Consider the following 27990-nt stretch of genomic DNA (forward strand, 5'->3'; position numbering starts at 1 on the left):
CATGCTTCTTTTTATTTTAATGAGAATATTTGGCTGAATAATCAGAAGTCTTAGTCTAAAACCTGATCACACACACCTAACTTGACCTACACACACACACAAACATTGTACAGCAAACCTTTGGTTACATCAGACTGGTGACAGGTCACTAGTGGGGTTCCATTTCAGGGCCTTCAACACCTTCATCAATGACTTGGACACAGAACTTGAAGCTACACTAAGTAGATTTCGCTGAAGACACTGAATGGGAGGAGCTGCTGACTCCCTCAGAGGCAGAGAGGCCCTGCAGAGAGATCTTGACAAATTCACCAACTGTGTGAAGTTCAATAAGGACAAGTGCTGGATTCTGCACCTGGGATGGGGCAACCCTGGATGTACAGACAGACTGGGGAATGAGAGGCTGGAGACCAGCACTGTGGAAAGGGACCTGGGAGTCCTGGTTGATGGAAAGTTGAAGATGAGCCAGCAGTGCCCTGGCAGCCAGGAGAGACATCCCTGTCCTGCGGGGCATCAGGCACAGCATCGACAGCCGGGCAAGGGAGGGATTGTCCTGCTCTGCCCTGCACTGGGGCAGCCTCACCTCAAGAGTAGGATATAAAGCTACAAGAGAGCATCCAAAGGAGGGCAACAAAGATGCTGAAGGACCTTGAGGGGAAGCTGTGTGAGGAGTGGCTGAGGGCACTTGGTCTGTTCAGCCTGAAGGAGACCAAGGGGAGACCTCAGTGCAGTTACAACTTCCTCGTGAGGGAAGGTGGAGGGACAGACACTGATCTGTGGTGACAGTGACAGGGCTTGAGGAAATGGCCTGAAGTTGTGTCAGGGGTAGCTTAGTTTGGATATTAGGAAAATGTTCCTCTGAAACATCTCCCCAGGGAAGTGGTCACAGCAGAGTTCAAGAAACTCTTGGGCACATGGAGATGGTCCTGGTAGGACATTCTATGATCTTTTTTTAACACTGAATAGTTGCAGGCAGCTCTCATGATGGTAGTATAATTTAAACAGTAGCATTTTAATTAGTCTGTAGCATCAGAACATGCCAAATTGTGTATTGGGTGATAGAAACAACTTTTAAGTAGAAGTCCTTTGTTAAATCTGAACATCCATTCATCTCTTCAGTAAGTTTTGAATGGAGCACAGCTCTGAAGTTCTTAATAATCTAGGGTGATTAATTAGAATTCCTCAGTATGGTCAAAATTGACATAAGGGAACAGTAATAACTTTCTTCCACTTAATTTATCATGTATGTCTAATCACTGATAACTGCCCAGCATGACTTTGAAAAACATCTGTTCTTCTAACAGAGCTAATAAATACTTCTAATGCTTTCTTTTTGTACTGTAGTGGGGAAAAAACATTGCAATGAGACAAAGAGCATCATAGTTACTGATGGGTGCTAATCTGAACTAGGTCCTCTGTTCAGGTATTCACTACCTATTTGGTAAATTCAGTGATCGTTTTTATGCATTGAACAAAATTGTAATGCTTCCATCGAAAACTGTTAGGAAAACAAAATTCCCTTTTACATTAACATTTCGATTTCAATCTGAAAGACAAACTATAAAATAAGACCTGTATTAAGAATGAACTAATGGCCATGGTTCTTTACAAAAACAAACCCCTAAAGCTCCCTCTGTTTTCAAATGTTGTTCCTATATCTGATCTGTGTTTTGGCCTATAGGTAACTCAGAAATAATGCTCTACCTACTGTTCATGAAGAAGAGCTCACACACTGTCAGTAAACCTGATTTAATAATTAGGCTTGGTTGTTTTGGACTGGCTTAGAATGTTTTCTTTGTTCTGTTTTCTGGGGGTTTTGGTTTGGTGTTTGCTTTTGGGGAGTTTTTTGGGGATGTGGGGTTTTTTGGCTGGGGGTTTTTTTTGTTGTTGGTTGGTTTGAGGTTTTTTTCAAATTAAACTTGTAACAGAAGCAGGACTAAAACTAGGAGGGGATGGGTTGAAGCACAGCCTTTACATTTAGTCTCTAATGACAAAACTGTCTTTGTTAGGTAAGTCTTGTTTCTTAAAAGAGAAAAGCACTTTATTGAAGGAAGAAGTTTTTATTGACTGTCAGTATGACTAGTAATGCAAGTAATACGTGATTATTATCAGCTTTTTTTTGTTTGCAAAAGCACTTGTATTAAGTGTTAAAATAGGCTGGATGCTAAGTACATGTAGGGAAGATACTTGTGTCATGCAAAAATTAGTAAGATTCCTGTTTGAAATCCATTCACACTTTTAAAAAATAAATTCATTTTCAGTTAGCTTTGCTGATTTTGGAAAGGTTATCTTCTGAAACCTCAAAGGAATCTCAGAAGATTAGTATACCTCCTGTTTTATTTCTATTTGGCACAGCATGAATTTTTTTCTTTTAAGCAAAATCTTTTTAAGTCAAAAACTCGAGAGTGAAGTAATGAGGAAGGAGCTAACTTCCTATTTCATGCTATAAATTCATACTTTCAGTTTGGAGTTTTAGTCACAGTCTATGTAGCACAAATAAACTGTTAATAAGTACTATTACTTATTTATCTGACTTTAGCAGTAGCTTCAGAAGTTTTATCCAGCAGGGTATTAGAATCACAGAGAGGCTGACAGAGGCACTTTGATCCTGATTTTTGATACCACTTGCAGCTGCTTTTTATTCCTCAGTAAGGGAGGTAAGAAAGAAAGAGGGTAGAGAAACAATGAGAATGTTTTTGGGACAGGACATTTTCTGGGACAAGAGAATGAACAGGAATATCTTGTGATGCTGATGAACAAAGATGAAGGATGAGGAAACCTCAGCTGATCGACTTACACAACAGTTTTGGAATGCCAGACTGAAAGTCGTTCTGTTTGAAATCTTGTTGAATGAAAATCACTGTATGCACTTTTACAAATTGTATTGTCAATGTTTAAAGTCAGATTTAGTATTCTGAGACTAACTGATGCTTAACACATAGTATTTTACATGAGTAGGAAAGCAAGACTATGTAGTCCTGCCTTAGCTTAATAATCTGATTTGACAGTTTAGTCATTGCTCAGTACCACAGTAGTTGGGCAGTGTTGCTGCTCTGATGTGATAGGAAGGTCTGGTCATTTGGACTACAGAGGGCTTGAACATGCTTGAGTGCTGGCAGACCCTTTCTCAGAGCTTCTTGAACACCATCACATTTACCAGTTACTGTCTTGTCTCTCTGTTTCTTTTAACCCTTGTCATAATGGGCCTTTTGACACATAAGTTATCAATTGTAAATCTGTATTTAATTATCCAAAAAAAGAAACTGTTCTGTAACTAGAATCAAGTCATCACACACAAAAAAGGAAAATTACCATTTTGCCTTTAATTTCAGGTAGCTTATCTGTCAACATCAGCTGTCCCAGAGAATAGCTACCCTGAATATGAATACTGTAAAGAATAGGGTGAGAACAAAACTGTTCAGATAGAAACTGCATAAATTACCTTTTTTGTAACAGCATGAAAAGCCTCCTCAACAGTTTGGTCTTTTGATTGTCAGTTGGAAGCTGGTAAGCAGTTTGATATTCTCAGTCATTCCTTGCAGAAGTTACCATCTACCATGGTGTGTCCCTGGTCTGTGTAAGGCTTCCCCTCTGGCCATCAGCTTTCTGCTGTGTGCAGGCACTGAGGCTACTCCTGAGCTCAGCAGGGCCACTTCGTCTGCTCTGCTGGGCAGAGGCTGGTGTCAGCCATAGGAACTGGTGGGACTTCTTTCCTCTTCATGGGCCTTCTAGGCATTTGGGAAAGTCAGACAGAAGCTCTGACATAGAATATTTGGCAGGTTTATTATCACTCTGAGACTGTGAGGTGTTACTTATTATTACTTATTCAGATGGTCAAAAGCATTCTATGAATGTGCTCCTTGCAGTCTTCCAGGTTTGTCTCCTAAGCTAAACAGGTATTGACTATGCCATCTTGCTTAGTTAAAATGACTTGTTATTTGTAAGGATTTGAGTTGAGAGAAGGTTGGAGTTGGGGTTTTTTTCTTCTTCAGTTAATTAAGTCTGGAGTGGAAAACTAAAATCCTTCATGCAGTCTGAACATTGGCCAAGTCTAAAAGACTAAGATGAAGATCCTCTATGGCATTAAATCCTTTAAAATATTGGTATTAGGGCTAACACTATTGCTTATTAGCAATAGAGCAGGGAAGTAAAAGCCAGAGTAAATGAGGCGTTACTTCAGTAAAAAAACAAGACCGATATAAGAAAAAGGCCAGTGTTAATAAATGTAGTCTAGAAACGAAATTTAAGTTATTATCTGTCAGATGTGCAAGGTTTTGGACTGGGAAGAAGTGGGTAATGACCTATCTAGTTCTAGAAACAGTGTAATATGTTTACATGCAGGATTGTATGACATGGTTGATTGCAGTAACACAACTGGGCTCAGTGAACTGCAAAAGCTTTGGGCCAGTAGGTTTAACAACAGGAAGAGCTGGTTTTCTTGGTGTTTCATTGGGTTTTTTTTAAAGTATCTGAATTCACATGGTGTCTGATCAGTTATATACAGTGATTAGCAGCCAGAAGAATACATCTATATATTTTTTTTGGACATTAAAGGATTATTCATACTTAGTCAAGAGCACTTCAGATGTTTGCCTCTGAATGGGCTGCGGTCGTGTAATAATTCAGGTTTCAGACTATGTACTGACTCTACCATGTTTCTCACACCAAACCAAGTACATAAAATTCTCAGGTACACATGAGATTAGCAGCTCACTATTTGAGCTAGCCAGTTAGGTAACTATTTGATCTAACTGGCATGTTAATCCTGATGTTATGCTTGCATAAGCTCCTTCAAGTCTAATCAGCTGCCAATCCATGAGAGAGATGTCAGTGAGTGGAAGGTCTGAGTCCAAGGGCTACAATAATAACTACCTCCACCCCAAACTGCATTGCCTTCAAGGGAACCAGAAGTCTTTTCAATACCTGTATTAATTTGCTTTATACACGTTGCTGGCAGATTCTTACCTGTTTGGTGATACATCTGCGTAAGTCCGCTTGTAACCACATCCTCCCATTTTAATTAGGCAGTTGGACACCAGACACGCCTGGATAAGGGAATAGTGCTCGGTGGCACTTACAAGACCACAGCTATTCGTGTTCTCCGGGCTAAAAATCTTGCTGTTGAGGGAGAAGTTTAGTTTGGGAACAGAGTTACATCTTTTGCAACTACCTTTTTATGTTTGTCAGATAGCCCTTATCAAAGCCGCAGCTAACTGCTGCTGTAGCAACAAACGGAACATCGCTCTCGTCTTGGAACACGTGTTTCAGGAACTGTCTATAAGGGCGAAGGAAGGGCTGTGGTGTCAGGTAGGCGATCCCCGCGGGCCGGTTCATTTCCGAGGACGCGGCGCTGCCCTGGGTGCGGGCTCAAGCCCCGCCGCGCTCCGCGGAGCCGCTCGGGCTGGCCGGGTCCGTCCTCGGCGGCGCCGGGCGCGGGCCGGGAGCGCCTCCATCCCCGCCGGAACAGGAAGGCGGCCGGGGCGCCGCGGAGGGCCGGGGAGGAGCCGCCGCCCGCAACATCCCCGGGGAGGCTCTTGGCAGGCGGGGGCCGCCGCCCGCACACCCCGGAGCAGCGGTAGGTGTCCGCGGCGGGAGCAGCGGGGCAGGGCCGGGCGCGGCTCCCTGGCGGGTGTCGGTGCCCGGGTGCCTGGCGGGAGGACCCCAAGTCCTCCGCCTCATCTCTGCCGCGGGGAACTGCGGCTTGCCTCTGTCCCCCGGCCGAGCGCCTGCCCTGACCTGAGCCAGGGCTGTGGGAGGGAGGCAAAGGAGCCCTCCCGAGGCTGAGCGGATAAAGCCGGGCCCGGGAAATTTTAAAGGGGGAGAAGGTGAGAAAAGAAAACTCAAAGGGATGAAATTCTGGCTGGTGGTAGATGATAAATCTCAGTTCGTGCGTTAGGGCAGGGCCAGCTTTGGTGCGGATCCCTTCCTGGGAGCCACGGCATCAATCCCCCGCCCTGCGGATGCGACGAGACACAGAAGCGACGAGACACGGCCGGGGAATCCCGAGGGAAGGGCTGGGGAGAGCCGGGCAGAGCCAGCGAGTGTCAGGGACTCCCGTGTGCCGAGAAACAACTTCTCCAAGCTGACATCCCTCCCTCTCCCTACGCGCCTCACACAAGGCAGATGTCGCGGTGGAGCTGAAGTGTTCTGTTTTTGCTGTCAGGATGCCAAGGGCCTGTAAAATGTTGTGTGGTTTCCTGCCTAGCAAAAAACTATGGGGAGGTTTGAACAACAAAACTGATGGAGCACAAAGGCAGAAACATGCAGTACCTTGGGATATTGTGTAAGGGAAATTGCAACCACACAGCCAAAACTGGAGCAGAGTGAAAGGTCAGTGCAAGCATGGATGGTGGGTTCGAGCTGCACACTGGCAGAAATGTTCGTGAGGAAAAGGTGTGAAGGATGTTACCTTTGTAAATAACCCTGGAATAAGTTCAGCTTGGTCAATTGTAATTCAGTGGATGAATAAAAAAATTATGAGGAAAATCAAGATAGAATCTGCCCCAATGAACCCATCCCTCAGCTGTTGGCTGGACAGACTAGGGCCAGAGAGTATTTGTTTATAGGAATGGTTATTTCGGCTCCATGTGCTCTTGTATCATTTGGGTAAGTAAATAATGCTGAATATCTGTAGTGGTGATGATTTGCCGTTTTAAATAAAAGGATCTTGAACATAAATCTGCTAGTGATGAGACCAGTTTGGTTAAGAGCATTATGCCAAGAGTTAGTAAATGGATTGCAGGTGGCCTCCTTCCATGTTTATTTACCTCATGGCGTTTGAGCTTTAATAATGCTTCAGTGCTAATTAACTGACTTCACAGGTAAAGAAATGTCACAATAATATTTATTGCTGGGCATGACAAAGTGTTATAGCCTTCAATTAGTGTAGTATTGTTTTCTATACACAAGTGCCTTGTGTATAGAAATATGGTACATCTGGTCTGGAATAAAATTTGTATTAAAAGTTGCTCATTGTTTTCAGTACTGACTCATCAAAGTCAATGAATGTTTTTGTATTAATTGGCTGTGGACGAAACTCTGTCTTCTTTTTTACTCTTTTAGTGCAACAAATGTTCAGGGATTTTTGCCATAGAAGGGACTGTAAATTTGATTCTTTTATGACTGAGATATCCTACATGTTTTACAAGTCTGAAATTTGCAGTTCCATGGTTTATGTATTACTCCTTGATTTTGATGTATGTTGAAAATTAGTTTATTTTCAGGATTGAGACCAACTCCTTTATTTGTTAAATATTGAAGGATATATATGGCCAGCATCCTTGTTTAGGGCTTTAAGATAGTTTTGGAGTACTATCAAAGAGAGTTAGTAGTTCTGATATTTCTGACAAAATAAAAATGCTGCCTTAATCATTTGATGCCCCAGCTCAGTGGCTATCACCTGGAGACAGAAATAAAAAAATGAAGTTTCAAAATTTTCTTCTGTTGTTTCTTGTGTTGCTCTCTGGGGTTTATCTTGAAGACAGCATTCCTGCAATAGTTAGGAAGTCTGCTTTTCTTTTTTTCTTTTTTTTTTAATTGTTATTATTTTGGTCATTTCTAGTATACACTGAAGGCATAAATAAACTCTTACTTGGATGTAAATATTTGGAATAGAGTGCCCTTTCATACCTATTTTACTGCAATGCTGAGTTGAAAACATTTAGGAAAGTCATATTAGTGTTGCTCACATGTTGACAAACTTCAAATGTTCCTTAGTTCTGTTCTATTTGAGGTGCTCTTATAGTAGAGTTTGTTGTTTTATTGCCTCTGTAGCCTGTTCTTAATGGAAGCAAACTTGGTGCTGAGATAATAACCAAGACTAGAGACCTGAGGGTCTTGTTCCCTTGTTCCCAGGTAGTTTAATATAGTCAGAAGGGGTTTTTTTGTGAAGTCTGTAGAAAGTAAGAATGAATCAGCAAGATACTCTTATGAAAGGCCTGAAAAAGGCTTCCTATGACTGGATATAAAAGTATTTTTTTTTAGAAGCAGAGCACTGGGAACATGGCCCTGCAAGAGAGAGGAACCAGCAGCAGCTCCATCAATGATAAGCAAGAACAGAACTATAATCGTGTTATTACAATTGTCTTCCTGGCACTCTTCATCGACTTGTTGGGATTTGCTCTCATCTTGCCACTGTTTCCTTCCATCCTTGATTACTACAGCCAGACTGAGGTGAGTAACAGAGAAAGTCAGCCCACAGAAAGTGTTAGAAAATGTAAGAAAATTCTTGAGGGAGCAGTGGAAGAAAAATCAGTTTCCTTGGGGCAAACCAAACAGCTGTAGGAAGATTAATAATTACCCAGCACATATGAGTGGTTCATGGACTGAATTTATTTGTGAACCTGAATAAGACTCTCCACCCTTGTTTTTTCATTAAAATGAGAGATTTGTTTTGATGAAAATTCAGGTATTTCTTAGGGACTAGTCCTTGTAGTTACCAATGCTTTTGTGTCTTACACTGATGTCACAGGTGAGACAGTTCATAATGGATCTGCATGCTGGGGTTTATCTAAGAACCAAGGAGATGACAGCTTTTACCCCACCAGAGTATTTCACACAGTCGCTTGCTCCCTCCCCCAGCATGGAGTTCCATCTCACCTTCCATTCCTAGCAGGGAGCTGGCTGCTGCTCCAGGAACAGAGCAGAAGGTCTTGTTGGATCCTGGCTGTGCAGATGCTCACTGTTACCCTTCTCAGGTGTTACTGGCATTACTGGTCAAGATGAATATGTTGTCATGGGAAAATTGCTTTTGCAGGCCAAACCTCTGTCTGTCAGCCCCTTTCTAACCCCACTCCAGCTGCAGCTGTAGGCTGTCCTTCTTACACCTGTATCTCTAACCCAAACCATGGGCTCTGATCTCCAGGGTCTTCCCCCCACTTCCAGTGTATTTCCAATAGCCAAGATCTTCACCTTCTTTTCAAGTCCTCCTCCTCTTTTTGGGAATCCTTTTTTGCACCACCTTTTCTTTCTGCATCTGGAAGCTCCTGGTTCTCCCAGGCTAAACAGTCTATGTGCAGAAGGACAGAGTGTGTCTCATGTTGCCTTTTTAATTGAAAGATTCAGGGAATGCCTGTTTAATTCAGGATTTAGCAAGTAATGGGCCTGATGGTTTGAAAAAGTTCAAATTCAGACATTCCCCTACCCAAACATCTACACCCAATTATCTGCTGTCTGTTAGCATTCACAGTTTAAGCTATTTTTGGCCTATGATCAGTGAGGAAATTTTCCCTTGTGGGGATGAGGAGGGAAGGAATCATCTAACATTGTCTCTAGTTCTCTAAGCTCTGATGCTGTCTTTGAAAATAAAACAGAGTGACTGTCTTCCTGCTTCTACTTCCCTGTTACCTGTTTTTCAGGATGGATTCTATTTGTCATTGCAACGTGGTGTAGACTGGTTTGCAGCGATGGCTGGGATACCTCCAGAGAGGAAATACAACAGTGTCTTGTTTGGAGGTAGGGAAACCAAACAAACAAGCTAGTAGCCAAAAACAATGTTCTTTCCAAGTTATTTGCAATGTTGATGTGCAGGATGACAAGAAATTCAACAGGCATGCTTGCCTGTTGTTAGTTCTACATTTAAGTAACACAGAAAATATCTCTTAGACTAGACTATAAATGATTTTGTTTTCACCACACTGATAGCAATGAAGAGTTGGACAGCCCCATCTCTGTCATTTGGAGACACCTAGACAGGCAAGAGGAATGGGATAACAGGAACCTTATGAAATTCAGGAAGGACAAATTTTAAGTCCTGCCTGTGGAAAGGAGTAGTCCTTGCAAAGATACAGACTGGACACTGACTGGTGGGCCTGGGGGTCCTGATGAGCAGCAAGCTGAGCAAGAGCCAGCCCTGGCAGCAAAGGTGCCAACAGCTCCTGAAATGCATGAAATGAATCACAGTTAGGGAAGTGATCATCTTCCTCTACTCAGCACCTGATAGACCATATCTGAATTATTTTGGTCCTCAGTACAAGGAAGGGTGTCCATATGCTGTGGTGAGTTCAGTGGAGGGCTCTGAAGATGTAGAATCTGGGACCCTTGTCTGGTCTGCAGTGAAAGGCAGCTTTCCAACACCTGTGGGGAGGTTATGGAGAGTGAGGATCTTCACTGAGGTGTGTGTGGGAGAAGGAGAGGCAACAGGGGTAAGTAGAAGCAGGGGAGGTTCAGACTGGAAATGGGGAGGAACATTTTTCCATTGAGGATGGTCAGTGGAACAGGCTGCCCAGAGCAGTGTCCATCCTCAGATCGTCAAACCCTGATTCAGTAAGGCCCTGAACAATCTGCTCTGACCTCACAGCTGACCCTATGAGCAGGTGGTTGGAGTAGGTGACCTCCAGAGCTCCTTTTTAACCTGAGTTATCCTACGATCTTACTCAATTTGTTCTACAGATTGTTACAGAAATACAGGCCTGCTGTTCCTTGTTGTCAGACTGCCAGCTGAGGGTCAGGAGCCTGCTGTGCTGAGCCCTGGCAGTCACAGAAATTATTCTTCCTTCACAGTTGATCTGCACATGATCAGAGATCAATCAGTAGGAAGCACAGGAAATAGAAACTTAGGAGTTCCAGCCTTGCTTGCCCTTTGGGCGGGTATAGTGCAGCACTGCTTCTAAATCTCATTAGTCTTATTAAAAGCAGCAGAGCCACTGGCTTGCAGGACCCAGCAGCATTTGCTGTCACTAGGACACTGGCGTGGATGAGCTCCAGCAGGAACAGTGAGGGAAATACGTCATGTTACACATCAGAGACTCTTCTGGCTCTTTGCCATCTAGATAGTTGTGACGAAACTGTGATTTCAGAGTATGAAGATACGAGGGCGTCTGGGTTAATTTTAATTAGACCTTCTCTACCCTCTCTTTTTAGTGAGCTGAGGCCTCCCCCAAGATAAGAAAAAAGCTTTTAAAATAAACTAAATGAAACACAAAACTAAATTAGAATATGTGTGAATGTATTGTTACTATTTAAAGTAGTTTAATTTGGTATAACAGGCATTAGGAAGTTTATAAGCCATTTTCCTCTTTCCCACCGTATCCTTGCAGGCATGTTTTTCCTTCTCTGCTCATTTTTTAGTCAAATTACTGGCTTGGAGTGCTAGGAAACAGTTTTCTTTGATCCCTCAGAAGCTGCTTTCTGTCTCCTCTAAGGCTTTACCAGAAGCCTACTTTCAACTTCTCACCATCTCAGACTGTTTAAATAAGGGGTGGGAACTCTCAGTCCAACTTGTTGCTTTTCCTTTTACATGCTGTGTCCTGTACTCGTGGGAGTGCTGTGTGGAAAGTTTCATTACAGTTGTGATGTTAATCAGAGTCTGCTGCAGCCTTCCTGCAGCTTGTATTCCTTCAGGAATGCCACAGGGAGCATGGGATTGGGAAGGTGTTTGCAAGATCATCTTGGTGTTTCTCCCAGTGCCTGATGTATTTCACTCTCCTTCATATTTGCTTAGACTGCAACCTCTTCAAGGCAGAACCTTATCTGCCCGTGTCAGGGCCCTGAGGGCACCAATACTTAGTTGCTGTGACCAGTCATCACCCACACATTTTCTGCCCACTGATTCAGGAACTGTATTTCCAGACTTTGTCTCCAGGGCTGTCTCTGTCCCCGTCTACACTGGAGGTGTCTTGTCTCCCAGCCTACATCACAGAGTTGTTTCCACTCTTTTCTCTGACCCTGGCTCCTGCTGGTCCAGACTGGACTCCCTGGAAGGACGTGTTGAATAACCCTTGCCTTGTCTGGGACTGTCAGTGGGCCTTGTTGGCAGCACCTGCTCTGCCCAACCCATCAGACCATGGGGAGCCCAGGCTGGTGAGGGCACTGCAAGTGCTGTGATCACCCTCAGCTCCCAGCTCCTTCCCCCATGTGGAACAGCCCTGCTTTTGCTGCATGCTGGCTTGGAAATATTTGGCATGAAAAGGTGTTTTTTCAGTGCTAGAAACACAATGAAGGGAACTGTGTGCCATACACTGCCAGTGTAAAAGTCTGTAAGATTTTTTTACACAGTTTTTTGAGCTTTGAGTTATCACAAGCAGCTCTTCTTGACAAGGTGTTCAGTATCAATATTCTGCCTCCCTCAAAGCTGATGGGAGCAGAACTTCTGGTCTGTCTCTCCTCTGCCTTTTAAAGCTTTGACAGCTGAATGATCTGAAACATATAACCCAGTTTTTCCTTTAGAGAGAAGCTGTGACAGCTAGGCATCTTTTTGCCTGCTTGTTGAGAGTGTAGTGCAAATTAATAACTCTGTGAAGCTATAAATGGCAAGAGAGAAGAGGAATTAAAGATCACAGAACCTGGAGGCAGATTTCAAAAGACCCTTGGAGTCTGTTGAAATCACTCCTACCTCTTAGGGTGCCTCAGTAACAGCAGTGCTTGAGTCCTTCTTTCTGTGGTAAAAAAGAAAGAGAAACTAATTAAGTGTGACAGAATCAGGTTCAAACAGTTAAAAAAGTCTTAAAAGAACTGTGACTATTAAAGACTCTGTTAGTTCTGCTGTAAGAACAGAAAATGTATGTAGTCAGCAGGGAAATATTGGAGAATCGTCATTCCATAATAACCAGTGAGTGTCAAACCCTTTCTCACCAGTGAAGTAACCAGAAAGTCATCCAGTTTATGCCTGTTACTCTGGTCTGTCTGTATCTGTTGCCTCAGTTAAGTAACAATGCAAGATTGGTGTTCTGAGAGCGGTATGGTTTCTGAGACAAAGGTATTCTTCATAGCTGCTGTTCTACATTTAATTTCAAGTTTTTATCACACATAGTATGATAGATCTCAAACAGCTTGGCTGTCTTTGTATTTAAGATGAAGGCAGTATAATGATACATATCTTTTTATCTTCTTTTTTTTTTTTTTTTTTTTTTAGGTCTGATTGGCTCAATCTTCTCCATCCTGCAGTTTTTCTCCTCTCCCCTCACTGGTGCTGTGTCAGACCACTGGGGCAGAAGGCCTGTCATCTTGATGACAGTGGTATGTGTCACATGCTGATCTCAGTCATGGCATCTCAATACACAGTGGGAGGCACCGAGATCTTGTGCTTAGCACAGAAACTGAATTGTGTGTGAATTGTGACAGCCAGAGTTCAGTTTCAGAATTCAATTTTCTATATCTGTTGGTAGTGACTCTTTCTTGCCAAGTCACTTGGCCACACTTCCACGTGTAAGTGCTTAAACTGAACTTCCCAGACCCAGAACTGTACATAGAAGACACCAAAATACTTACCTGTTTCTGTCATTTTCCAAAATCCCTTTCCCCTGTGTATGGGAGAATGACTTCAGATGCTCTGTTGACAAATGTTAGACTTAATTCGTATGTATTTTAGATCATCAAGTGATTAATGAGGGCTCATCACTTCATGACCTGTTCCACAGAGCCTGGGAATTGTTTGTTAGGAAGTGCTGTATAGCACTGCAAGATGTATTTCTTATGAACATGAACATTCTCCTTATTTGGAACTCAGATTTATCTTGAATTTGGAAACAAATGGAGTGGGATGTGCAAAAATGTTTTGTGCCCAGGACTGCTTTAACTTCCACAGAATTTTGCTCTTCTAATTTTGTTAGAACAAAATGTCACAATTATATGTAGTTTGTATGGACTTGTTTCTCCTTCTTTTATATCACTGTTCAGGACATAGTGCAGTGTCAGTGTATTCAGCCATTTCTGTTACATGGGGTTTGGAGCAGCCATTGAAAACAAATAAAAACCATAAATGTTTAGCTGGGAAATGTGCAGAAATTATATACCAACTTTGCTTTGCTTTATAAAGAACCCTTTCTTGCTTCTGCAGATGGGTTTGATAGCATCATACTCACTATGGGCTGCCTCTCGGACTTTTGGCGTTTTTCTTCTCTCCAGGATCATAGGTGGAATAAGCAAAGGGAATGTCAGCCTCTCCACAGCTATAATTGCTGACTTGCACTCCCCAAAAGCACGGAGCAAGGGCATGGTGAGTTACACTTGTGGGGTACACGTTTAGTTTTAATGGGCAACTTTTAATTGATTTTGAGTGCTCAGTATGTCTTCCTCAGGTGTGTATTCATTATCAAGTGAAAACATGACTTTGCATTCTGCCTTGCTTCTGGAAATATGCCAGATCATATTCCTGGGGGCTCTTGGACTTTTGCCAACAACCATCACCCACAAGTGAAACACAAATGTTCTAGAGATGGGAAAACTATCTTGTTTCAGTGTTAGAACTGTTACTCCTGCTGGAAACCTTAATTCTGATTATAATAGCTTAGAAATCAGAAGGTCTTATGGCCCAGTTTTGGCAGCTGGAATCCAGTTACAGGGCAACCCCTTTTTCTCACCTTCCAAAGCTGTGGAAGTGCAGCAGCACAGCACGCTGTGATCCTGACTTCCTTGCACACTGCACTGGCTTAAGGATCTGAGCTCAGTGGGTAAATGATGTGACATTTGGCTGACTGAGAAGTATGAGCAGCTGCCCTATCCACTTCCAGAAGGCAGCAGCCCAGATGGAAACACCCTGCAGACTGAACTTGGCCTGTGAATTACCAGTTATATCTTTTATCCTATAAAAACCTTGGAAGCCCAGATTTCTCTTAACAGAATTTTATAAGCCACTACAGAGGACAGCTGCTTCTTGGGAGGGGGAAGGCTTTAGACTTCACAGTGATAGCTAATGAATCTTCCAAGCAATTTATTATAATCCTGGTGAGCCAAAATGCATTTTTATTTGTGGAGAGAGGTAGCCATACAGCACTAGTAAATAAAATGGGTCAGGGCCTATTTTTAGGGCCTGAGAGTTAAGTCACTTAGTACGGCATGGCTCACATCCACATGGCTTGTATTCTCTTCTTTTCCAAAGCAAAGTAGGCATGTTCATTCTGCCTTCTGGGAAGTGAACAGTATCTGACTGAAGCTATTCTCAAATACTGATGGGCCACTGCCTGTTCTGCCACTTCCCTGACTGGACAGAAAACAAAATCGTTTATTTGGAAACAGCAGGTTTTTTACACTTCCTGTTTTTGCTGTGCACTCCCTGCATCCTTGGGGCGATTAGGTTCTGTACCTGGTTAATCCAAATCGAGAACTGAGCTGCCTGAAAAAATGGTGTCTAAAATTCTCTGTTTGTGTATCTCTGCAGGCCATGATTGGTGTTGCTTTCTCCCTGGGCTTTACCCTGGGCCCCATGATGGGTGCTTACCTCGCCATGCAGACAGAGAAAGGAGAAGTCTTCTACCTTCGTTCAGCATTGTCAGCACTTGTGTTTTCTGTGGCTGATTTAATTTTCATCTTCCTCCTTCTTCCAGAGACACTTCCTAAGGAAAAACGGGTAAATGGACGATCAGTCTCAAGATGTATGTTTTTCTGTAAAAATAGGATTTGAGAATGGTTGAAATACTGGAAACAGTGAAGAACAGGCTTAGCCAGTGTCTCAGAAATTTAGCTCATTCCTGGGATTAGGATTATTATTAAGGCTGGTGTCAAAGCAGATCATAGAATCATAGAATATTTTGGGTTGGAAGGGACCTTAAAGATCACCTATTTGCAACTCCCCTGCCGTGGGCAGGGACACCTTCTATTAGACCAGATTGATCAAAACCTCATCCAACTTGACCTTGAACACTTCCAGGGTTGGTCCCATCTCCTAGCCCAGTGTAATAAAAGAAATTCTTTACAGTTAACATGACTGCTTAATTGCTGGTTTTGGTGTTTTACGTTTAAATTTCTCAAAACCTAATGTGAACATGGGAGGGAGACTGTGGATTTTAAACTATAACCACAGGGATTCCTTGGGGAAGAATTTCAGCAAATCATAAAAGTAAATGCATCAGAGACTGGATTTTCTTTCATTTATCCAATGTATGTTATTTTCTTACCTACTATCTTGTATTTGCTTGAATATTTTGAACACTAAAGTAGCAAATTACTTTTTTCTGAGCTGTTCTGTCTTCTGCTGATAGAAAATACCTACATGTGCTAAAATTCAGTGGCTGATGGGATTTGTGGGGCCAAACACTTATTAACATTGATTTAATATTGTGTGATTGGACACTGTCCAAGGTGTATCTGATTAAAAGTCTCTTAGAAGAGTTTCCTTCGTAGCATGAGAGAGGTGGAATTCAGCCTGGGTACTCAATTTGAGGCTTTCACTGGATTGGGTCTTTGCTGTGATCCCTGGTTTCTAGGCAGCACTCAGTTTTTGGAGCGTGCTTGGTCTCTGGATAGCCAAACCCATTTGACATTGAGAATTGTTTAGGAAACTTTTATCTGCAATGATCCTACCAGGGCAAAACTTTGCCCCTTCCCTGAGTGTTTCCTAGCAGGTTGTGTCCCATGTGAAATCTGTTGCTCACAGTGTGTTCCCAAGCTCTACAGCTATTTTATTTAACAACTCTTCCATGTGTCATCTGTTCCTATTTCCTATTTGGCTGTTTCTAAACAATCTGGATAAAATCCTGTTCTTAGTTAGAGCTGCACACTCCGGGAAGGTGGCAACACGGTGACATAGGGAAGTGCAGCAGAGTGAATCTGTGTTCTATAAACAGTTCCTAATTTGCTGTAGAGAGATTAAATGGCTTCAGTGCCTTTTAGGATTATGATGACTGAATAGATCCCTCCCCCTTTTATTATCCTTTTGAAAGTTCTGATCAGCTGGTCTGTGTTAGCCAACACCACTGAATTTTGGTAAGGAAGGAGCTCTCTGTCATTGCTTTTGGGACTCTGCCCCTGTACAGCAGTGGGTGCTGCATGAGGTGCTGCTCAGGGCCAGGTCCCAGTCACACAAAGTACAGAATGTTTGCCTGCTCATGAGAGAGTGGTTTGGGGCTTTTTGTGGTTGGTGTCAGTGCTCGTGTGCTGTCAGCCTCCATCTGGGCATGTGATCCAGTGTTCACTTATTAGGCTGCTCTGCTCTCTTCTTTGGTAATTCCTCCACTTTCTGAGTGGGAGTGAGCCCTTTTCTCGGCCAGTGGATGACAGAGGAAAGGCAGGTATGTTGGCTGCCTTTCTGGAACTTGGCTGGGCTGAGCTGGAGCAGGTGCTCCTGCAGTATAGGAGTGGAATATGTTGGAAGGACAAATCTGTAAAAAGAGGGGAAATCATCATGATGAGTGGCAGGAGGATGTGCCAGTGGGATCAGACATCTGTTTCCTTGAAGTTTGCCGTGTTCCTGTTATACCCTTGTTTCTCTATCAGTCTGCTTTTCACAGGAGAGAGTATTTCATATTGATTCATGTTGGAATTAACTTGTAGGAAGGGGAAAATGGAGGGGGATGGGGAACAGGGATGTGTTTTCATCCAAAGAAAATAGCATTTTTACTCCCTTCCTTCCTCTTTTTGTCAACTGTTCCATGAGTTGATCAGCTGAAGAGAGCCAGACACTGGCCTTATGATAGCCAAAACAGCTTCTGCTGTGACCTGACTGGGAGAGGGGAGAAATAGGAAGGTCTCTACTGAAATCTGTCCCCTTTAAGAGCTTTTGAGTTAGTTTTTAGCTAAGCTAGCCATGAGAGAGGCTGCCTAGTTGGAGGGAGGGTCTTACAACTCTCTTTTTCTGGACTGTGTGCAGGGCTATGCAGTATCAGTAGCAGACTTGTGCTCTGTGCATACTGAACGTGTCTGGTTTGCAAGGTAAGGCTGCAGCCTTCCAAAGGCCAGGCTGCATTCCTGATGTGGGCTGACTCTGCCTTCCAGACTTGTTACTGTGTCTTTCTGCATTAGAGGACAACAGAATGAGCAAAGACACTGTGAAAAATGTCTGCCATTCAAGGTGGCTTTTGGGGTGATCATGAAGTAAAATTGAGCAATTGTGGTGTAATAAATCATAAGCATAGAAATTAAATACAGGTTAGATGTTGCAAAGTTTGAACCTGTAAAGAAACTAAACTACATGTAGCTGCTGACATTGACTGAAATTGGCAGTGTATACCTTTTGGGGGATGGTGAAACTCTTTAGCCAGGTTTAGGACAATGTTTTCATTATGGATTAGTGGATGAAGTCACTTCTAGACCACTGTTTCTATGGCAAAGACAGGAGAAATTGCAAAACATTTATGTGTGTCCACACAAACACACCTACATTAAAAAATCTAATAGATATATATATTTCATGAAACACTTAAGATTTTAAACATATGCATATATAATGTATGAGCTGCTTGGCATCCTGTCTGACTTGGATAATAATTCAAAACAGGTACAAACTACAGGGTATTTTTATTACTGGCAAACATGCTTGTGGGGTTTTGCTTGTGCCCGATTCTCTGTGCTGTAGTGCAAACCCCATCGTACCAGCACATTCAGGAACTGGGGATTGCCGAAAGCCAGCTTCAGGAAATCCTCTTAGACTTCTTAATAGCGTGAGCAAACTTCTTGGGTGTGTCTGTTTACTCTCTACAACAAATGCAGTGGGAGGGAGAATAAATATCCCAGTATGTTCTGTGTGAATCAGCAATGTCATGGCTTCCCCAGTCTATTGAACTGGTTGCTGTTGTGAGACTAATGGGCTTCAGACTCTGCTGCCGGGTACTCAGAAGCTCTGACTATCAAAACAAGACAGGGGTCACGGTAATACCATATTGAAGGTTGACTTGTTTACAGCTTCATTAAATCCAGCCCGTAATGAGTCCCCAGGTCATGCACTGAGATTAAGTTCTACTGATAATCTGACCTTTAATCTCTGCCCTCAAAGGGATAATAGCTCCCTCCCTCCCTCTCTGGGAAGAGAAGGAAGCTCATCAGATAAAGCCTGTGCAGTGCTTTGAAGGCGTGAAATACTGCGTGTGATTATTCAGGATTCTTGAATGTCTTATCTCTTCCTGTGACTGTTGTATAAAGTGACAGGCTAAATTCTACTCTAAAAAAATTATTTCCCTAATAATGTAGGAAATTTGATTTCTAATCATTTAGACATTACTTCTTTTAGTGTTTTCTTTAATTTTCTATAGTTTAGAATTAAAAAAAAAAAAGTAAATTCTCTGTAGATGGAAGAATAAGCATCTTCCAAGTGTCTGTGGGTAAGGAGCAGGGAGAGTGCCAGTAGGTGCATAATTAGGTTCAGATGTTGTATGCAGTACAAGGCCCAGAAGTGTTACAAAATAAATTTTCCTCTTTGAAAAGCCACACATTGTGGCTGGGCAGAATCTCCTTGGAAATTTGTCTAAAATATCTCCAAAGAATCTCTCTAAAAAAATTATATTTTCCTTCTCTTCCCCAGGAGGTGTCACTGGCTGGCTAAAATAGCAACCAGTACCAAAACAGACCAGTGTTTGATATGCTGTGCATACTGGTCTCAGATTTGTAGCAATGGAGCAAATCCTCAGTTTCCTGTGAGCTTGCAGGCAGATGGGCCATTATTTTCCCAATAAATGTTCTTTGGACATGAGGGATGATGCAAAAGGTGAACCAAGTAAAGCCACCTTCAAGGCTGTGGAGAATGAGCCTCTTCTGCTTTGTAAGAACCCAGAGAAGAAACTCTCTCTTGTCGTCAGTGAAAGCTGCTATCAGTGCTTTACCTTTCAGTTACAGTGCTGGAGCCAGTTCTGGGTTCAGAAAGTCTGGGTTGTTACTGAGGCCCACTCAAATCCCAATGCCAGGTGCCTTGTTTCATCTCAGATGATTTGGGTAGGTGTAGAGGCACATTTGGTGGTTACTGTCAGTTCCTAGCAGTGGTTATTACATTAGGATTTTAAATAAACCTCTTTCTGTCTTTGATCAGGTCTCTTCTGTGACATCTGGGCTTCAGGCAGCAGTTGACTTGCTCAGTCCTTTGGCTTTATTTCAGTTCTCTGCAGTCACCCGAGCAAAGGAATCCCCTTCAGAGCAGAGTAAGTGTCAGATGGCTTTTTATGGTAATACTCTGTGTCTTTTTGTGTGGCATTGGTCTCTAAGTGAAAACTGTACTCAAACCATTCAGAAGCAGCACTCTTTGCTCATTTAAAAGCTACCTTAGTAACTTATGAAGAGGCAATTGGAAGTTCCATTGGACCTTGGTCCTCTTATACCCAAAAGAAGGTTTTGAATATGAGTGTTTTGAAGATTCCTGACTTGATACCTGTGTTTTCCTCAGCCACTGGCTGCAGCATGGGGTAGGTTGCAGTAAGTGAAGTGATTTAAAGGTAGATGAAGGCATGAGCAAGGGAGATGTGAGTTTGCTTATTCAAGCTGCAAGCCAGGAACTTCAGAGTAGAATTTTATTTCTCAATTCAGACTTGGCGATGTAGGATTCACTACATCTCTGTAGGACTCATTTTGTGGCATGTCTTGTATGGATATTTAAAATCAGCATCTGAGGTGAGAACATTTCCCTGTGCAGCTGATAAATGTTGCTCTTCTATTGTGATTTTATTCTCAGCCTTTGTTTGGAAAACTCCACCATGTTTCATTCCCTACCTCCCACCCTCTTGGTGTTTGTTTGGGTTTTTTGTTTGTTTAGATCTTCAGAATCTCAAAATTTTGGGCCTGGCTTACTTCCTGTACCTGTTCCTGTTTTCCGGCTTGGAGTATACACTGAGTTTTCTCACTCACCAGAGATTCCACTTCAGCAGGTATTGCACATTTAGAATATAAATGTTGTATATTTTGACTAGGATATTTTCCAAAATCTTGATTTAAGGTCTCTTCATGTATTTTCAAGAGAGGCTTTCTGACATTAGTAAAACCACTCAGTAAAGCCACCCCTGCGTTCAGTGGTACTTGGGCTTTGTGAGAAGAATTTATGCAATACAGGCACAGTGTTTATCATGAAAGGAAGTACTCAATCTGCAGCTTCTAAAAAGTAGGGAATATAAATACCCAAGATTAAATTAAAGCTCCTGAAATAGGTATAGCTGGGCTAGTTGTATTGATTATAGTTTTATAGATTATAGAAAAGCCTTTTATTGCTCAGAAGAGTTTTTGGGTATCAGGACAAATTTTGCAGCTCACTGAGGCAAAGGATGGGGGGATATCTGCGTGATGATATTTGCTCATCAGCACTCTGCATTGCATATGGGGTGCAGTCATGTCACAGAGCCTGATTTCCTGTAGTCAAACACCAGAGAAGAAAGAGAACAGAGTCCATCAACACCTCAGCTTGAAATACTTTTCCTGCCAGCTCATAGGAAGAATTCCAGCCAGGAACGTGAACTTGCAACTTGATTCCTGGGCATGTCCTTCCCTTTGAGTAATTCTCAGGGGGTTGTCTCATCTTTCCCTGTCTGTCTTTCATTACAGTTTGTGGCTTAAGTAATCTGTGTGTGTCAAGGAGAGGTTTTGTAGTGCACTGAGCTTTGTTGTGTCCTGTGCATTCAGGGCAGCCCTCAGTGAGGTGCAGAGCTGTGTGCCAGCAGTACAGCTCTGAGACAGCCAGCTTGTTATGGAGGTGAGGCCCTTCAGTTGAGAATATCCACATAGTTCACAGAATATCCACAATAAGAGGGGGGAAAGGGAAAAGTGAAGAAAATTGAAGGGTGGAGGGAGTGATGTCTCAGACTTCCCAGTGTGACACCCCATCACCACCACGTTGTGCCTTGCTGACCTCCATCAAACCCTCCATGAGTTGCACCTTGGAAACCAACAACTCTCATGCACATGGCACAGATGTCCACAGCACAGGGTAATTTATGTGTTGAGTCGTTGTGGGCCACCCCAGAAACCCTGACCTACCCCACAGCAGTCCAGAGGTGGCTGCAGCACTTGCCAGCATTGTCCCATCCATAGGATGAGGCCTTGGAGTTTTCCCTTCTTGCTCTCTGCTTGCCATGGCAGCTGTTGCCAGTGTGCTGAGAGCTCTGCAGTGCTGAGTGAGCCCCAAAGGCATTTTGTCTCCCTTGCTCAGAGAGGGTCAGCACAGGAGCGGTGAATCCCAGGGCAGAATGCTCCGCGTGTGACTCCATAATCCGTGTTTTTGCCTCCCTTCCAGCATGCAGCAGGGCAAGATGTTTTTCTTTATTGGAATAACAATGGCTGTGATCCAGGGAGGCTATGCTCGCCGAATCAAGCCAGGAAATGAAATCAGAGCTGTAAAAAGGGTAAAAAAAAAAAATCAATTATTTCTTTTTCTCCCTCCCCCCGCCCAAATCTGATATGTTAATTTTCAGTCTGAAGTGCAGTGAAGGGTAGTTGACAAATACAACTGTATTTGTCCTATCAAAAGAAATTTCTGTCTCATCTATTCAGCTAAATGACTTCTCAAAACTGGTTGTTGGGCACTTATCTGTCTAACTAAACTTTGGAACATTAGAGCCCTTTCTTATGATATGAGCAACAATATTATTGACACTTTGTGTTCCTCATATTTAATTGCAATAAGGAATGAGAGCAGATTGTCCATCTGTGCAAATTAGGTAAAATATTGCGAAGAGTATACTTTATTTCAGTGGTTTCTCTTGCAATGCAGACATTGAAACTACTAAAGCTGCTTCAGGGCTGATCTCTGACTCTTTCTGGGAAATTATTTTCAGTCTGGCTATCTTTGTGCTTGACAGGCTTTCCCTAGAGTATATTTCACTGCTGGGCAGGGAGAAATAGATTCTTTTTCCAATCTTTGGTTTGTGATCATCAGTATTACACGTAACAAAAGCATGTACCAATGTTCAGACCAAGGTTTCACTGACAAAAGTGTACATTCCTTTGTTTTGCTTAGCTCTGTCTTCACAGAGATGCTGCAGCTGCTGCACTGGGATGACAGGGAACAGCTCCCTGCAGTTTATACAGCTGTGGGGACAGTAGAAAATGTCTTGTCCTTTACATTTGTGTGTGGAACTAAACAAAGCACTACCTTGGCTCCTTGGCAATAGCTTTGCTTGGTCTGTTAGAGCCTTGATTAATGTATTTTACATTATTTTGAGGCCAGTGTGATTTCAGTGGTGGCAGGGTAGAAGATTTCCAAACCGCTGCATTCCAGTGAATTGACTCAGCTTCTCCTAAAGTGATTTCTGCTGGTGAAACAATCTCCACCCTGGTCCCTGGCAGGCAAATGTCAGGCTGCTGGTGTCAGGTTTCCCTGTGGATGAACATCAGCTGCTGTGTTGGTGCTGCTTCATCCTCCACATCAGCTTCCCCTGTGTGCTCTGCCAGCCTGCTGTGTTTGCTGGCACTGCACTGCCCTTTGCACCTCTCATTTTTCTACTCCTTCCTCTTCCCTGCAATGAGATCTGCAGTTACCTCAAACCCTTATTTGCTGGGCTGATGGCTCCTCATGAACACCCATGTCCACAATGCAAAGACCCCCTGGCCTTGGGGCACTCTCTCCAGGGACACCAGTGGGTTTTGTGGGAGTTCCCCCCTTTGCTGAAGTTACTCTGGCAGTTTGTCAATCTGTACCATATGGCAAACGTGGCCTCTCTTAGCACCGTGGTTACAGTAGCTCATTTATCACTGAATCTTCAAAATGAGGCACTCAGTGGCAGTGAATACCCTCCTTTATCACACACGAAGCAGATCTGATCTGTTTTTTCTGCAGGAGCTCTGTAAGCGAGGGAGACATCACAGGGGAAGTCTAGCTCTTGGAGGAGATGGAGAATGCTTTTTATTTTTGGGGTTTGAATTTTAGATGCACCCTCTCTTCCCTTTTTTCCTCTTGGCTACAGAAATCTGAAAGCTAAAGATAAAATCAGCCAATACAGCTGAACAAAAGCAGAGGAGCTGTAGTCCTGCTGCACACAAGCTTTTTCTTCTTTTGTGCCAGCTCAGGAGATGAAGAGTTATAGCCAGATTTCTGTGCAGGTCAACACAGAACAAGATAAAAAATCCCCCCAACACAACAGATCTGTAGAGAGAGAACTTGCATGTGGTGTGCAATCGTGACAGTGAGAGGGAACAGGAAAGTTCATTGTGCTGGTGTGTGGCCATCCAGGTGACTTTGAAATGTCTGCTGGGGAAGAAAGGGCTTCTTCTGCGTGTAACTTGTGTGCTGTCCTATCAGCGGAAGGGAACTGGCAGGACACCTAGAGTGAGGCTTTAACAAGCGCAGCACAGATGTAACCGTGTGACTCATTCCTTTTGCAGGCTATTATGTTGCTGATTCCAGCGTTCCTGTTAATTGGATGGGCTGCAAATATGACCATGCTGAGTGCTGGACTATTGCTGTACTCCTTCGGTGAGCTGTTCAAAGGGCACTGCAAGCTAAGCACAAATGATTTTTCTTCATGTATTTATTCACACTGTTAAAAAAGATGCACTTCGAATTTCAAACTACAAGTAACAGAAAGTTGACACTTCGGTTTATGAAATATGAAAGAAACAGTGTCTGGGGTTTTTCTGATGCTGTTTGTATCTCAGGAAGTTGTCATGGTGGTATTTGGAAGCATCCCCAGCACTCCTGTTGTCTTGTCTCACTGGGGAGCTCTTGGAGGATGGTTTTTTAATGCCTCATCTTAGCAGACCTAGAAGCAAAATATTCACTAAGTAGCTCAGTACAGGAAAAAAAGCAAGATATTTAATCTTTGTACCTGTGTGGTGGTTGGATTATTTCTTAGGCCAAAGGCTGGAGACCTGCACACTCTGAGGGTGTTCAGACTGAGCAAGAGTGAGGGTCAGATGTTTTAAGTGTTTGCATAAGTTCTGCCAACATAAGCTGTTGTTCAGGGAAACACTGAAGTTGGATCCATCTACTGGATGTCTAAAAAGAGATTTCAGGTATTACCAATGCTGCCAACTATTGTTAAGCAGCTCCATATATGACTAATTACAAAAGTGGACTTCTCTTTTGCATGGTACAGCTTGATTTAGGAGTAAACTGTAAGCCACAAAATGCACCTATTGAGTCTATTATTTGTCTGGGGCCAGCTGTGTCTTGAACAGGTGAGGAGTGAGAGGAGGTGTTTATTTTGTTTAACCATATTTGAGTCCTCCCTGGCCCCTTCCTGTGCAGCAAACTCAATTTCTTCCCAGTTAAGCCAGCTAGAAATGCCTCTGTGGGGATTCTCTTCCCCTTCTCTTCCTCTCTCTGCCCAGCAGTTGGGGCACCTGCAGTTAAAGCAACCTTGATCATTTCTGCTCTCTCTCTGTACTTTCCTCTCCTTCCCTTCCCTTTCTTCCCTGAAACAATTCTGCTTTGTATGGTTGAGGCACTTCTTTCTTGGCAGAAAAGGCCCCTATTTCAGTAATAGGGCAGTGATTGCTGAACAAGTCTTGGCTTTTGTGTCCAAAAAATTTTGTAACCTTTTCTTCTCGGACATGACTGTCTTATTTCCCAAGACAGACTGTAGCTGCCTCTCATCCCTGAGTCCAGTGCACTGCCTGCACAGGGACAGTGTCACTCTGGGTACAGCCACCTCATTGTCTGGTTGGAACATGAGCAATTCCCTGCTCCACCTGATAAGACCACGGTGATTTGGAAAACTGCCAGCTGGCTGATCAGCCCCATCCATCCCTGTCCCGTGGGCTCACTATGGGAATGAGGGATGCTAATGTGAAACAGCTGCTCGGAGCACTCGTGGCTCTGGGCTGTTCCTGCAGGTTGCCTTGGAGGGGGTGTTTCCATTATTGAACTGGGTTAAACCTGATGACTCAGTGGTGGTGGAGTGCCCAGAGCTCAGCATATTTCTCTGCAGCAGTAACAAGCTTGGGCCACATTTTTCACTGTTGGTCTTGCAACTGTTCTGAGTTCTGCTGTTCACTGACAGTCTCTTCTGTGGATTTTTCCAGCTGCAGCCATTGTTATCCCATGTTTGTCAGCAGTGGTGTCAGGCTATGGTGAGTATCCTTCCTGCTCTGACCAGCTGCCCTTGGCCACATCACTGACCTTTGCATTGACTTGGCTCAGATTATACAGAACTGACCTTGAGTGTATTGCAGCATCAACAGGAACAGTTGTGGGTCCATCTCGGGTCATTCTGCAGGGGAGCACAGGGAAGCAGCCCCTGGCTCATACCTGTCTCGTAACTGGTAATTTCAGCACCAACAGCAATGCTCTGCTCAGTGTGACCATCAGTATCACACCTGAATTTTGTACTGTATAACACAGTCCAGTGGGATGGGGAAACTGCAGCAGCCTCATTGCTGGCAGTGATGAAGATGAGAAGTGGGCAAAGGCCACAAACAGCACTGAGGAGGGAACAGCCTGGGCTCTCTGAAAGAGACACCAGCCATCCCTGCCATCAGTGAAATAATTTCTTGCTGATTCCTTAGAAAAGACCTCCTAAAGAACCTCCTGAAACCTTCTGGCACTGGTCGCTATGGAACTTTGTAAAGCAGATGTAGCTGTAGTGCCATCTGTGGCTAACATGGCTTTGGGTCAGCTGGGGGCCAGGACTGCAGTGCTTGCTGAGGTGGAAAAGCAAGGCTTTGCTCATTAATGTCACTTTTATGTTGCTCTTACTTAACGTGCACCCACAGTCCTGTGTTTATTGTACACCTGGGCCTCCTCAGAAAATCCTGTGTACAATGTGAAGCTTTTGTTTTGGATAGGTTCAGGGGTTTTGGGGAGGTTGCAGAACATGCCCTACAAATCGTCCCGGAAAAGCACTCGCACCAGGCCCTGGTGTTTATGCAGTGAAGCAGTTGTGAGGGCCTTGGGGGAGGGCAGGTAAATGCAGATTGGGCACTGGGTGTGAAATGATGGGAGGGGGAGATGCAAGTGGGAAATACCCCAAAAGAACAAGGCTCCCAGAGCTAGAGCTGTGCCCTGCCCCAAGCAAAACTCCCCCCAGTGTCACACTCTGCTTGCACAGGCACTGCTGGCCAGAAGGGACGAGTCATGGGCATCCTGAGGAGCCTGGGTGCCCTAGCCAGAGCCCTGGGACCCATCCTGGCAGCTGCAGGTGAGTGTGGCCTTGTGTTCCTTCCTCCCTTTGGCACCAGACAGCCCAGGTGGGGCAGAAGGGGCACAGGTACCCCCTGCCTGGGGTCAGAGCCCCTGAGCATTTCAGGATAAAGGGACAGAGGAAGGGAAAGCAGCCTCAGAGCTTGAACTTGGGCTAATGGTAACATCAAGTAAGCCAGAACGTGTTTCCTGAGTGCAGCCATGTGCCAAGCTCCCAGCACTCTCTGGCTCTGCCAAGGGGTCAGTAATTCTGTTCAGCTGTGCAGGTACCATGTGAGCATGACAGCTTTGAGGGCATTCACACATCTGCAAGGACAAGCACAGTATCAATATGAATCCCCTTTCTTTTGCAGTTTATTGGCTGGCCGGGGCAGAGATTTGCTTCACTGTCTGTGGAGCTTTCTTCCTTGTCCCGCTGGCTTTACTCAGGTTGATAAAACAGCAGACAAAGGAGGAGTAGAAAGGAACCACAAAACTACCACTAGCTTCCAAGGACCTCTGCAAGACCTGACTCTTGGCACCTGACTCTGCTGAGCAAATAGGAAAAGGAGGATTTTGATCTTCTGGAAGGATGTACACGATGCCCATTTGCAGCAACACCACACAGCAGTTATGTTTAAGGTGGCCTCCCAGCCAGCTGGGTTAGCTTTGCAAATAGAAAAACACCAAACAAATGAAGACAGACACACACACACCCCAAGGAGTTGAGTAAGGCATTAAGAGCAGCAGAGAAGCAGAGACACCACACCAGCAGCAGGCCTGGAGCCTCCCCACTCACCAGGTGTTGTTGCACACAGGGCTCTGCTCCTTGCCCCGAGCCACTGCAGGGGCTGGGCTGGCACAGAACAAACCCTCAGCACCACTCTGATGGGGTTTTTGTACAACTGGTACAAGAGATCTGCAAATGCTGCATCCACACCTGCAAACGTGATGGTCAAACAAAAGCAGAAGCACACTACAGGCTCCCTGGGACCCCACTGGTACTTTCACACAGGTGGACTGTTTTTAATATACAATTACATTTGGAGAGATGTTTTATATTTCTAATACTGTGTGATGTTTTTGAGGACCATGCCCTGTTCTTTTTGCATTACAATAAACGGTTACAGTGCACAGTCCTGTGGTGAGTTCATTACAGTTGTTACACCCATGTGAACTGAACATCGCTGTCTGGCTGAGCCAAAGTGGGGCAAGAGTTTTACCCAAGGTGCCAAAGGCCTCCTTGAGGGAGCCAGCCATGGATGACAGCACCATGCTAACCCCAGCAGGAGGTGGGGGAAGGAACCTCCACCAGG

At 43.9% G+C, this 27990-nt stretch overlaps 1 protein-coding gene across 4 annotated transcripts; it reads left to right on the forward strand.

Moving 5' to 3' along the window:
• The first annotated feature begins 4848 nt into the window (after nt 1-4848).
• On the forward strand, nt 4849-27810 carry MFSD10 (major facilitator superfamily domain containing 10). Of its 4 annotated transcripts, none has more exons than XM_019287037.3 (13): nt 4849-5304; nt 7981-8169; nt 9354-9450; nt 12848-12951; nt 13772-13930; nt 15092-15280; nt 19667-19775; nt 20384-20495; nt 21851-21959; nt 23938-24028; nt 25579-25626; nt 26604-26693; nt 27049-27810. In XM_019287037.3, the coding sequence occupies exons 2-13, from the start codon at nt 7999-8001 to the stop codon at nt 27153-27155; spliced, it is 1386 nt and encodes a 461-aa protein (XP_019142582.1). In that variant the 5' UTR covers nt 4849-5304; nt 7981-7998; the 3' UTR covers nt 27156-27810. The 4 variants fall into 4 exon arrangements, with proteins under 4 accessions (XP_019142582.1, XP_010400316.1, XP_019142583.1 ...); XM_010402014.4 differs by lacking the exon at nt 4849-5304 and adding an exon at nt 5439-5572; XM_019287038.3 differs by lacking the exon at nt 4849-5304 and adding an exon at nt 5439-5572 and having other exon boundaries at nt 7984-8169.
• The last annotated feature ends 180 nt before the right edge of the window (nt 27811-27990 follow it).

Source organism: Corvus cornix, chromosome 4 (genome assembly GCF_000738735.6).
Source record: "Corvus cornix cornix isolate S_Up_H32 chromosome 4, ASM73873v5, whole genome shotgun sequence".
Lineage (NCBI taxonomy): Eukaryota > Metazoa > Chordata > Aves > Passeriformes > Corvidae > Corvus > Corvus cornix.

Coding starts and splice junctions, on each gene's coding strand:
- MFSD10 (XM_019287037.3), top strand. CDS start 7,999: ATGGCCCTGCAAGAGAGAGGAACCAGCAGCAGCTCCATCAATGATAAG. Junction 15,281..19,666: donor CACTTCCTAAGGAAAAACGG/GTAAATGGACGA, acceptor GTCTTTGATCAG/GTCTCTTCTGTGACATCTGG. Junction 25,627..26,603: donor AGCAGTGGTGTCAGGCTATG/GTGAGTATCCTT, acceptor CTGCTTGCACAG/GCACTGCTGGCCAGAAGGGA.